The 13649-nt window shown below is 43.8% G+C and overlaps 1 protein-coding gene across 2 annotated transcripts in view; it reads right to left on the reverse strand.

Annotated features, from left to right (window-relative positions):
- LOC149984316 (beta-1-syntrophin-like) overlaps positions 1–13649 on the reverse strand; it is an 86582-nt gene that overhangs the window by 67520 nt on the left and 5413 nt on the right. For both annotated transcript variants that reach the window (XM_090220007.1, XM_090220001.1), the window contains exon 2: positions 640–856. In XM_090220007.1, coding sequence (XP_090076133.1) covers positions 640–856 — 217 coding nt within the window. The remainder of the gene's footprint in view (positions 1–639; positions 857–13649) is intronic.

The raw sequence follows: 13649 nt of genomic DNA on the forward strand, positions 1-13649 counted from the left end.
CCAGAAAGACTCAAAGCTCTTAGAGACTTACCCAGAAAGACTCAAAGCTCTTAGAGACTTACCCAGAAAGACTCAAAGCTCTTAGAGACTGACCCAGAAAGACTCAAAGCTCTTAGAGACTGACCCAGAAAGACTCACAGCTGTAATCACTGCCGAATGTAATTCTAACATGTATTGAGGCTGGGTTTCTGTACAGCACTTGTGACATCAGCTGATGTAAGAAGGGCTTTTTAAATAAACTTGATTGATTATAAATACATTTGATTATTGACTCAGAGGTGGGAAAACCTATGTAAATGAGATATTTCTGTATTTCATTTTCAATACATTTGCTAAAAACATGTTTTCACTTTGTCATTATGGGTTATTGTGTGTAGATGGGTGGGCCGAAAAAAATTGATGGAATCCATTTTGAATTCAGGCTGTAACCCAACATAATGTGGAACAAGTGAAGGGGTGTGACTACTTTCTGAAGGCCCTGCATCTGGCAAAACACTCGCAATATAAATCCAATCAATTCTAATTGTAGCAGTGTTACCCCACCTAGCCCTGCACCCCCTGCCGTTACGCCCCTGTAGATAATAATATACGGGGGGGAAACAGAATAATAGTAATGCAGAATGAAGCTGGAGCCTTTACCTGTTTCCAGGGTCTGGAGAAGTCATGCTCCTGGTGACGTAACACATCTTTAAGGGGATGTACCTCCTGTCCCCCTGTAGGGACATGGTGGGGGTGACGGGGACGTCACGGTGGGGGCTACCCAGCCTCGGGGACTCAGGTGGGGGCGTCTCCCAGCCTATCTCTGACACAGGAGAACCCTTCTTCACATAGGGGCTGGCTTCTCTCATGTACTTCACTGGGAATATGAGAGAGGAGAATTATGAGTAAGCTTTTTCACAACCTGTCTTGAGGCTGGCTTCCCACATGTAGGTCACTGGACCAACAAGACAAAGGAATCATTTACTATGTTTTCATTGGTAGAGAGGTCATGCCTTTACTGCTGTTATGTTTGGTGAGGATAGTGCTAAGAGTCCTTGCCAACGTAACTTCATTAGAGCTAGCTAGTGTCCTATAGAGGAGATTGACATGCAGACTCATAAAGTGACCCTGCTGTAACCCCACAATCTGTACCAGGCCGGTAGAGGTCCAAATATATTATACAGTTCTATTAGCGGTCCAGTTCTATTAGAGGTCCAAATATATTATACAGTTCTATTAGAGGTCCAAATATATTATACAGTTCTATTAGTGGTCCAGTTCTATTAGAGGTCCAAATATATTATACAGTTCTATTAGAGGTCCAAATATATTATACAGTTCTATTAGTGGTCCAAATATATTACACAGTTCTATTAGTGGTCCAAATATATTATACAGTTCTATTAGTGGTCCAGTTCTATTAGAGGTCCAAATATATTATACAGTTCTATTAGAGGTCCAAATATATTATACAGTTCTATTAGTGGTCCAAATATATTACACAGTTCTATTAGTGGTCCAAATATATTATACAGTTCTATTAGTGGTCCAGTTCTATTAGAGGTCCAAATATATTATACAGTTCTATTAGAGGTCCAAATATATTATACAGTTCTATTAGAGGTCCAAATATATTATACAGTTCTATTAGAGGTCCAAATATATTATACAGTTCTATTAGTGGTCCAAATATATTATACAGTTCTATTAGTGGTCCAAATATATTATACAGTTCTATTAGAGGTCCAAATATATTATACAGTTCTATTAGAGGTCCAAATATATTATACAGTTCTATTAGAGGTCCAAATATATTATACAGTTCTATTAGAGGTCCAAATATATTATACAGTTCTATTAGAGGTCCAAATATATTATACAGTTCTATTAGAGGTCCAAATATATTATACAGTTCTATTAGTGGTCCAAATATATTATACAGTTCTATTAGTGGTCCAAATATATTATACAGTTCTATTAGTGGTCCAAATATATTATACAGTTCTATTAGTGGTCCAAATATATTATACAGTTCTATTAGAGGTCCAGTTATATTATACAGTTCTATTAGTGGTCCAGTTCTATTAGTGGTCCAGTTCCATCAGTGGTCCAGGTCTGTTAGAAGTGTTAATCTATAACGTGTTCTGAACTCACATCTATGAGTCACAACACACATCATACCTTGTACCCAGTTTAACACTTTCTGTGAACTCAAAGATATTGCACCTCCATGGGAAACCGTTGGTTGGCATTGTTTGAGAGGATTAGATGGATCGCTCCAAACTATGGATGTGAACCTGGCCAACAGCTGAGAGATGAGAGTCATTAGAAGTATTCCACACCACACAAGAGGCCTAATCCGACCAAAGACCACAACTCTGGGACATGGGATTCATTGGTCATTTGGTGGCTACACAGTTTCATAGACACAATCTGCGAATCACGTTATATCCACAGCATTGATCACGAGTCACAGTAGACATGAAAAACATAGCTATTATTACCCTGCGATAAACAAAATGTATCACTGTATGGAGTTAGTTTAAATTACAGGGCCATGTGAACAACACTGATGTCAACCATTTACTTACTGCAGAAGGCAGGGACCTGCTTCCACCAACAGTGATCTGTCTGACTGCATTACATCAATCTCTAAAGAGAAGTGGCAATATATTACAGAAATATATTAGGTTTTAACAGTTTATATTCCTAAACTATGGAGCTCTAAACTCATCAGCTGATGAACAGTTCTGGCATTCTCTGTTCGTATTACATCAATCCAAGGGGAAGGTTTCAGAGGATTATATGACAAAGATGTACTGAAAAGGTGTACAAACACGACACAGGAGTTTGGTGAATCCTTAATTGGGGAGGACGGGGCTCGTGGTAATGACTGGAGTGGAATCAGTGGAATGGTATCAAATACATCCAACACATGGTTTCCATCCATTTGATGCCATTCCATTAACTCCATTCCGGCTATTATTATGAGCTGTCCTCCCCCCAGAAACCTCCCCTGAAACACGAGTACAGGCCCTGTTCTTTAAGGAACGAAGTAAAGAAACCTCCCCTGAAACACGAGTACAGGCCCTGTTCTTTAAGGAACGAAGTACAGAAACCTCCCCTGAAACACGAGTACAGGCCCTGTTCTTTAAGGAACGAAGTACAGAAACCTCCCCTGAAACACGAGTACAGACCCTGTTCTTTATTAAGGAACCAAGTAAAGAAACCTCCCCTGAAACACGAGTACAGGCCCTGTTCTTTAAGGAACGAAGTACAGAAACCTCCCCTGAAACACGAGTACAGACCCTGTTCTTTATTAAGGAACCAAGTAAAGAAACCTCCCCTGAAACACGAGTACAGGCCCTGTTCTTTATTAAGGAACGAAGTACAGAAACCTCCCCTGAAACACGAGTACAGGCCCTGTTCTTTAAGGAACGAAGTACAGAAACCTCCCCTGAAACACGAGTACAGACCCTGTTCTTTAAGGAACGAAGTACAGAAACCTCCCCTGAAACACGAGTACAGGCCCTGTTCTTTAAGGAACCAAGTACAGAAACCTCCACTGAAACACGAGTACAGGCCCTGTTCTTTAAGGAACGAAGTACAGAAACCTCCTCTGAAACACGAGTACAGGCCCTGTTCTTTAAGGAACGATGTACAGAAACCTCCTCTGAAACACGAGTACAGACCCTGTTCTTTAAGGAACGATGTACAGAAACCTCCCCTGAAACACGAGTACAGGCCCTGTTCTTTAAGGAACGACGTACAGAAACCTCCCCTGAAACACGAGTACAGGCCCTGTTCTTTAAGGAACGAAGTACAGAAACCTCCACTGAAACACGAGTACAGGCCCTGTTCTTTAAGGAACCAAGTAAAGAAACCTCCCCTGAAACACGAGTACAGGCCCTGTTCTTTAAGGAACGAAGTACAGAAACCTCCCCTGAAACACGAGTACAGGCCCTGTTCTTTATTAAGGAACGATGTACAGAAACCTCCCCTGAAACATGAGTACAGGCCCTGTTCTTTATTAAGGAACGATGTACAGAAACCTCCCCTGAAACACGAGTACAGGCCCTGTTCTTTAAGGAACCAAGTAAAGAAACCTCCCCTGAAACACGAGTACAGGCCCTGTTCTTTATTAAGGAACGATGTACAGAAACCTCCCCTGAAACATGAGTACAGGCCCTGTTCTTTATTAAGGAACGATGTACAGAAACCTCCCCTGAAACACGAGTACAGGCCCTGTTCTTTAAGGAACGATGTACAGAAACCTCCCCTGAAACACGAGTACAGACCCTGTTCTTTATTAAGGAACCAAGTAAAGAAACCTCCCCTGAAACACGAGTACAGGCCCTGTTCTTTAAGGAACGATGTACAGAAACCTCCCCTGAAACACGAGTACAGGCCCTGTTCTTTAAGGAACGAAGTACAGAAACCTCCCCTGAAACATGAGTACAGGCCCTGTTCTTTATTAAGGAACGATGTACAGAAACCTCCCCTGAAACACGAGTACAGGCCCTGTTCTTTATTAAGGAACGATGTACAGAAACCTCCCCTGAAACACGAGTACAGGCCCTGTTCTTTAAGGAACGATGTACAGAAACCTCCCCTGAAACACGAGTACAGACCCTGTTCTTTATTAAGGAACCAAGTAAAGAAACCTCCCCTGAAACACGAGTACAGGCCCTGTTCTTTATTAAGGAACGATGTACAGAAACCTCCCCTGAAACACGAGTACAGACCCTGTTCTTTATTAAGGAACCAAGTAAAGAAACCTCCCCTGAAACACGAGTACAGGCCCTGTTCTTTATTAAGGAACGATGTACAGAAACCTCCCCTGAAACACGAGTACAGGCCCTGTTCTTTAAGGAACGAAGTACAGAAACCTCCCCTGAAACACGAGTACAGGCCCTGTTCTTTATTAAGGAACGATGTACAGAAACCTCCCCTGAAACACGAGTACAGACCCTGTTCTTTAAGGAACGAAGTACAGAAACCTCCCCTGAAACACGAGTACAGACCCTGTTCTTTAAGGAACGAAGTACAGAAACCTCCCCTGAAACACGAGTACAGGCCCTGTTCTTTATTAAGGAACGATGTACAGAAACCTCCCCTGAAACACGAGTACAGACCCTGTTCTTTAAGGAACGAAGTACAGAAACCTCCCCTGAAACACGAGTACAGACCCTGTTCTTTAAGGAACGAAGTACAGAAACCTCCCCTGAAACACGAGTACAGGCCCTGTTCTTTAAGGAACGAAGGAGAGTAAGTAAAGAAAGGTATCAACATCTAACAGAAGTGTAAGACTATCAATATGCATAGAAGCTGACAGATCTGGCAGACAAATAGGCCTACCTCTGCAAGGGCAGGGTATGAAGTAGTCTGACGGGAATTCCTTGCTAAAACCCCTTTCATCTAATCGTCACGCTTATGTTGTAGTTGTGGTGTCATTAGTTCAGGCGCCAGCGGGATGCTTTCAGAGTGAGGTCATACACAGAACTCAGAGTATTCCTCTCTCATTTGCCTCTCTCTCTGTCACTAATCGCTCCTATCTACTGGTTCTGCTCTCTCCTATCTACTGGTTCTGCTCTCTCATATCTACTGGTTCTGCTCTTTCTTATCTACTGGTTCTGCTCTCTCCTATCTACTGGTTCTGCTCTCTCCTATCTACTGGTTCTGCTCTCTCCTATCTACTGGTTCTGTTCTCTCCTATCTACTGGTTCTGCCCTCTCCTATCTACTGGTTCTGCTCTCTCCTATCTACTGGTTCTGCTCTCTCCTGTCTACTGGTTCTGCTCTCTCCTGTCTACTGGTTCTGCTCTCTCCTATCTACTGGTTCTGTTCTCTCCTATCTACTGGTTCTGCCCTCTCCTATCTACTGGTTCTGCTCTCTCCTATCTACTGGTTCTGCTCTCTCCTATCTACTGGTTCTGTTCTCTCCTATCTACTGGTTCTGCCCTCTCCTATCTACTGGTTCTGCTCTCTCCTATCTACTGGTTCTGCCCTCTCCTATCTACTGGTTCTGCTCTCTCCTATCTACTGGTTCTGCTCTTTCTTATCTACTGGTTCTGCTCTCTCCTATCTACTGGTTCTGCTCTCTCCTATCTACTGGTTCTGCCCTCTCCTTCCTACTGGTTCTGCTCTCTCCTATCTACTGGTTCTGCCCTCTCCTATCTACTGGTTCTGCTTTCACCTTCCTACTGGTTCTGCTCTCTCCTATCTACTGGTTCTGCTTTCTCCTTCCTACTGGTTCTGCTCTCTCCTTCCTACTGGTTCTGCTCACAGAACTCGGAGTATTCCTCTCTCATTTGCCTCTCTCTCTGTCACTAATCGCTCCTATCTACTGGTTCTGCTCTCTCCTATCTACTGGTTCTGCTCTCTCATATCTATTGGTTCTGCTCTTTCTTATCTACTGGTTCTGCTCTCTCCTATCTACTGGTTCTGCCCTCTCCTATCTACTGGTTCTGCTCTCTCCTATCTACTGGTTCTGTTCTCTCCTATCTACTGGTTCTGCCCTCTCCTATCTACTGGTTCTGCTCTCTCCTTCCTACTGGTTCTGCTCTCTCCTATCTACTGGTTCTGCTCCCTCCTATCTACTGGTTCTGCTCTCTCCTATCTACTGGTTCTGCTCTCTCTTTCCTACTGGTTCTGCTCTCTCCTATCTACTGGTTCTGCTCTCTCTTTCCTACTGGTTCTGCTCTCTCCTTCCTACTGGTTCTCTCTATATTGCTGCCACTTTTATAAACACTTATAAACACTCACTATCACCCTGTCTGTTGGCTTTGGCTCGCTATGTTCTGTTCTCCACTGTGTTCTCTGTGTGTGTGTGTGTGTGTGTCAACACATTTAGAAACTCAACTAAACCAATATCCTGGAAACTGTCAATAACCAGAATCATTAGAATCTGTACCTGTGTGTTCTCAACTCTGTTCCAAAATAGAAATGTTCCATTTTAGTAGAGGGGAAAATAAAAGTAGGCTGGGGTCCATTATGTTTATTGCTATGCCTAGGAGTCTGTACTTCCTGCCAAGGAGTCTGTACTTCCTGCCTAGGAGTCTGTACTTCCTGCCTAGGAGTCTGTAATTCCTGCCTAGGAGTCTGTACTTCCTGCCAAGGAGTCTGTACTTCCTGCCTAGGAGTCTGTACTTCCTGCCTAGGAGTCTGTAATTCCTGCCTAGGAGTCTGTACTTCCTGTGGGGATTGTTTGTCACGCCCTGGCCATAGAGAGGCTTTTTATTCTCTATTTTGGTTAGGCCAGGGTGTGACTAGGGTGGGCATTCTATGTTCTTTTCTATGTTTTTGTCTGTCGTTGTCTCTGATTGAGAACCATACTTAGGTAGCCTGTTCCCACCTGTGTTTGTGGGTAGTTGTTTTCTGTGTTGTGTATTGCACCTTGCAGAACTGTTCGTTTGTTGTTTTTGTTGGTATTTATTAAACATATTATGAATACTTACCACGCTGTACCTTGGTCCTCTTCTCCTTCTCCCCACCACATTCGTTACAGAACTAACCACCACCAAAGGACCAAGCAGCGTGTAATGGACTCCTGGACATGGGAGGAAATATTGGACGGAAGGGACCCTGGGCACAGCCGGGAGAGTATCGCCGTCCGAAAGAGGAGCTGGAGGCAGCTCGAGTGGAGCGGCGACACTACGAGGAATTGGCTCTGGGTAACGTGCACGAGAGGCAGCCCCAGAATTATTTGGGGGGGACGCACACGGGGAGATTGGCGGAGTCAGGTAGGAGACCTGAGCCAACTCCCCGTGCTTACCGTGGCGAGAGAGAGACCTGGCAGGCACCGTGTTATGCGGTGAAGCGCACGGTGTCCCCACGCATAGCCCGGTGCTCTACATCGCAGCTCCTCGAATCGGCCGGGCTAGAGTGGGCATCGAGCCAAGGAGGGATGATGCCGGCTCAGCGCATCTGGTCTTCAGTGCGTCTCCTCGGCCCGGGTTATACGGCACCAGACCAGTGCGGCCTGTTCCAACTCTCCGCATTTGCCGGTCTAAAGGGGGTATCCACCCAGGACAGGTTGTGCAGGCTCGTTGCTCGAGACCTCCAGTGCGCCTCCACGGCCCAGTGCATCCGGTGCCTCGGCCAAGGAGGAGGCCGCCTGTATGTCTCCCCAGCCTGGTTTGGGGGGGGGGGGGGGGGTACTGTCAAGCCCTGGCCATAGAGAGGCTTTTTATTCTCTATTTTGGTTAGGCCAGGGTGTGACTAGGGTGGGCATTCTATGTTATTTTTTCTATGTTTTTGTCTGTCGTTGTCTCTGATTGAGAACCATACTTAGGTAGCTCTTGCCCAAATGGGTTTTGTGGGTAGTTGTTTTCTGTGTTGTGTATTTGCACCTTGCAGAACTGTTCGTTTGTTGTTTTTGTTCAAGTGTTGGTATTTATTAAACCTATTATGAATACTTACCCACGATGCACCTTGGTCCTCTTCTCCTTCTCCCGACGACATTCGTTACATCGTTTTTTGCTACAAAAGACTAGAGCTCAAACTGAATCTGAATAATTAACTCGTGTAAGATTTCTTTTTTGATAATTAATGTATTTGCAAACATACAGCAGGAGAGAATAATGACTGCATTGAAATAGAAATAACATCTAAAAATGTATCATGGTTTGGTCGTGTTCTTACTCATCGACCACATTGTCCTGTTAATTCATGTGGTTTGGGCCGTACGTCTCTACTCCATCCTGCTTGTTCGTAGAAAAACGGTCCGAATTAGCTTTCTGAATGAATCAACGTCACCATAGAAACCCAGCTGGTAGAAACCCCAAGTCATTGAGAGAATCTCAACCTAATGGTTGGGTGCAAGTCATTTCTTCTTCAGTTATTATCCATACAATGGAAGCCATTATAGAAGCCGGCATGTCTCTGAATTCTGAAATAACATTAAATCTATCTGCCCTATTGTCAGGTGTATTAATAACCAAGTCTTTGTGTTGTCAGCCTGTTAACTAGACACAGCCATTAGAGCTAGTTACATGTATTAACGTGGGAACAGAATGGAGAGCTTTGTTAGCTGCACTTATTGAGCCGAGAGAAGAAAATGGCTAATTTGACGTGAGTAACTTCTGGATGAATAAAACAACCAGGAACAAAAGGGGACTTTTTTTGATGAGACTTTAATTGCAGAATAGAATGGAACTCTTGTTTTTACCTCCTCTGAATGGGCAGGTAGATACTGCTCCAGAACAAAACACAGAATACACAGAGGTCTACAAGGTATCTTTTCCCCCTCTGCCGCCTGAAAAGGTCTGATGTTATCAAAGCAAGAACAGGTACTTGAACGCCCGGTTCAATGGACTACAGTTTATATCAACTTTAGCAGAAATATTTGTAAGGACCGTTTGGTGGAAGAAGGTGAGGACCAGGATGCAGCGTGGCAAAGTGTTCATGTTTTTAAAACCGTAATGAACACTGAACAAAACAAATAAAACGACAAAACAACAACAGTCCTGTGTGGTGCTGAAAAAACACTGAACAGAAAATAAATCACCCACAACTCAAGGGTGAAAACAGGCTGCCTAAAGTACGGTTCTCAATCGGGGACAACGATTGACAGCTGCCTCTGATTGAGAACCATACCAGGCCAAACACAGAAAATACCAACTCATAGAAAAACAAACATAGACAACCCCACCCAACTCAAGCCCTGACCATACTAAAACAAAGACATAACAAAAGAACTAAGTTCAGAACGTGACAATATTAGATCATATCACAGTGAGATTGACTGTGTTCATAGCATGACTTCTATGTTAAGAACAACAAGGTAGGGAGTCTGTGTTAAGAACAACAAGGTGGGGAGTCTGTGTTAAGAACAACAAGGTGGGGAGTCTGTGTTAAGAACAACAAGGTGGGGAGTCTGTGTTAAGAACAACAAGGTGGGGAGTCTGTGTTAAGAACAACAAGGTGGGGAGTCTGTGTTAAGAACAACAAGGTGGGGAGTCTGTGTTAAGAACAACAAGGTGGGGAGTCTGTGTTAAGAACAACAAGGTGGGGAGTCTGTGTTAAGAACAACAAGGTGGGGAGTCTGTACTGGAGCTTTATGGGGAAAACAAGCAAAGGACAATATTCAAATAATGATTTCAGTCAAACAATCAAACAGTAAATTCACAGAGTGGATAACAGGAGTGTTGAGAAAACTGATGTATAAACTGTACTAGGGCCAGGAGTAGATGGTTCACTCTGTCATCACAGCTTGTGTGTGTGTGTGTGTGTGTGTGTGTGTGTGTGTGTGTGTGTGTGTGTGTGTGTGTGTGTGTGTGTGTGGCCTTCCTACTACTAACAGCTGGTGTAGTCATGAAAGCTTCTCTGATGACACAACAACCAGTCAACATGCAGAGAGCGTTGTAGTCCTGACTGCCTGCTGATCACACACACACACACACACACACACACACACACACACAGGTGAACGTGATGACAGCCAGGCAGTAGACAGTAGAGGCTCAATGAGACACACACACAGAGAGGTGAATTTTGATGACAGCCACGCAGTAGACAGTAGAGACTCAATGAGAGGTCACTTCAGCACTAGAGACTACCATAGATGTTTACAACCTGTGTATTACACAGGATATAACATCATTGTGTGTGTGTGTGTGTGTGTGTGTCTGTGTGTGTGTGTGTAATACAAACAATGTACCTTTTCTAGAAAATGATATTGACATTGTGATGTAACAACTGTTTGTCCGCCTTTAAGTGAAGGACTTCCCTACTGGGAAGAGGTGTAGTGAAGTTTCAACTGAGAGAGAAGCTGAAACACGGGAGTCCTCTGGTGTAGTGAGGCTTCAACTGAGAGAGAAGCTGAAACACAGGAGTCCTCTGGTGTAGTGAGGCTTCAACTGAGAGAGAAGCTGAAACACGGGAGTCCTCTGGTGTAGTGAGGCTTCAACTGAGAGAGAAGCTGAAACACGGGAGTCCTCTGGTGTAGTGAGGCTTCAACTGAGAGAGAAGCTGAAACACAGGAGTCCTCTGGTGTAGTGAGGCTTCAACTGAGAGAGAAGCTGAAACACGGGAGTCCTCTGGTGTAGTGAGGCTTCAACTGAGAGAGAAGCTGAAACACGGGAGTCCTCTGGTGTAGTGAGGCTTCAACTGAGAGAGAAGCTGAAACACAGGAGTCCTCTGGTGTAGTGAGGCTTCAACTGAGAGAGAAGCTGAAACACGGGAGTCCTCTGGTGTAGTGAGGCTTCAACTGAGAGAGAAGCTGAAACACGGGAGTCCTCTGGTGTAGTGAGGCTTCAACTGAGAGAGAAGCTGAAACACGGGAGTCCTCTGGTGTAGTGAGGCTTCAACTGAGAGAGAAGCTGAAACACGGGAGTCCTCTGAGTATTACAGTAAAGCACAAATCAGCTGTTTCCTCATCTTCACTCCAATTCCTCTGACCAGAACTCAGCTTCTCAAGTACAATACTGTATCTCATACACGGTGTACTCAAAGGCATACATTGTAATCATGTTGTAGTCGTTGCTGTACATTATCCCCATGCTTCATTCATAATTCACAAACATAGAACATGCTACAGTGTGTACATAGTGTTATTCAGAACAGTCTTTACACACACACACATGACGTTGAATGTCTGGAGTGAGAGAACTCTCAGGAGGACAATGCATTCCAACCAGAGGAGGCTGGTGGGGGGAGCTGTAGGAGGACAGGCTCATTGTAATGGCTGGAATGAAAAGCCTGGAATGGAGTCAAACATGTGTTTTCCATATGTTTGATACCGTTCCAATAGTTCCAGTCCAGCGATGACAATGAGGCCGCCCTCCTATAGCTCCTCCCACTAGCCTCCTCTGACTCCAACCCCGTACTGTCTTTGAGCTTATCATTACAGCAGACCTCTGCTCTACCCTGCTGGGACCCTACTTCCTTCTGCTGAACTGTAATAACCCTGCTCTGTGTGTGTGTGTGTGTGTGTGTGTGTGTGTGTGTGTGTGTGTGTACGCAACTGTAATAACCCTGTTCTCTCAGGGGAAGGTCACACTGTTTATACAGGCTTTATGTTGCCTGGTTACTGGTTACAGAGTGAGGTAGAGGTTGTTTATGTTGTCTGGTTACATAGTGAGGTATAGGTTGTTTATGTTGTCTGGTTACATAGTGAGGTAGAGGTTGTTTATGTTGTCTGGTTACATAGTGAGGTAGAGGTTGTTTATGTTGTCTGGTTACTGGTTACATAGTGAGGTAGAGGTTGTTTATGTTGCCTGGTTACTGGTTATAGAGTGAGGTAGAGGTTGTTTATGTTGTATGGTTACATAGTGAGGTAGAGGTTGTTTATGTTGTCTGGTTACATAGTGAGGTAAAGGTTGTTTATGTTGTCTGGTTACATGGTGAGGTAGAGGTTGTTTATGTTGTCTGGTTACAGAGTGAGGTAGAGGTTGTTTATGTTGTCTGGTTACATAGTGAGGTAGAGGTTGTTTATGTTGTCTGGTTACTGGTTACATAGTGAGGTAGAGGTTGTTTATGTTGCCTGGTTACTGGTTATAGAGTGAGGTAGAGGTTGTTTATGTTGTCTGGTTACATAGTGAGGTAGAGGTTGTTTATGTTGTCTGGTTACATAGTGAGGTAAAGGTTGTTTATGTTGTCTGGTTACATGGTGAGGTAGAGGTTGTTTATGTTGTCTGGTTACAGAGTGAGGTAGAGGTTGTTTATGTTGTCTGGTTACATAGTGAGGTAGAGGTTGTTTATGTTGTCTGGTTACTGGTTACATAGTGAGGTAGAGGTTGTTTATGTTGCCTGGTTACTGGTTACATAGTGAGGTAGAGGTTGTTTATGTTGTCTGGTTACTGGTTACATAGTGAGGTAGAGGTTGTTTATGTTGCCTGGTTACATAGTGAGGTAGAGGTTGTTTATGTTGTCTGGTTACTGGTTACATAGTGAGGTAGAGGTTGTTTATGTTGTCTGGTTACTGGTTACATAGTGAGGTAGAGGTTGTTTATGTTGTCTGGTTACATAGTGAGGTAAAGGTTGTTTATGTTGTCTGGTTACATAGTGAGGTAAAGGTTGTTTATGTTGTCTGGTTATAGAGTGAGGTAGAGGTTGTTTATGTTGTCTGGTTACATAGTGAGGTAGAGGTTGTTTATGTTGTCTGGTTACATAGTGAGGTAGAGGTTGTTTATGTTGTCTGGTTACATAGTGAGGTAGAGGTTGTTTATGTTGTCTGGTTACATAGTGAGGTAGAGGTTGTTTATGTTGTCTGGTTACATAGTGAGGTAGAGGTTGTTTATGTTGTCTGGTTACTGGTTACATAGTGAGGTAGAGGTTGTTTATGTTGCCTGGTTACATAGTGAGGTAGAGGTTGTTTATGTTGTCTGGTTACTGGTTACATAGTGAGGTAGAGGTTGTTTATGTTGTCTGGTTACTGGTTACATAGTGAGGTAGAGGTTGTTTATGTTGCCTGGTTACTGGTTACATAGTGAGGTAGAGGTTGTTTATGTTGTCTGGTTACTGGTTACATAGTGAGGTAGAGGTTGTTTATGTTGTCTGGTTACATAGTGAGGTAGAGGTTGTTTATGTTGTCTGGTTACTGGTTACATAGTGAGGTAGAGGTTGTTTATGTTGTCTGGTTACTGGTTACATAGTGAGGTAGAGGTTGTTTATGTTGCCTGGTTACATAGTGAGGTAGAGGTTGTTTATGTTGTCTGGTTACTGGTTACA

The sequence above is a fragment of the Oncorhynchus mykiss genome, chromosome 3 (assembly GCF_057628025.1).
Source record: "Oncorhynchus mykiss isolate SJ-2025 chromosome 3, ASM5762802v1, whole genome shotgun sequence".
NCBI lineage: Eukaryota > Metazoa > Chordata > Actinopteri > Salmoniformes > Salmonidae > Oncorhynchus > Oncorhynchus mykiss.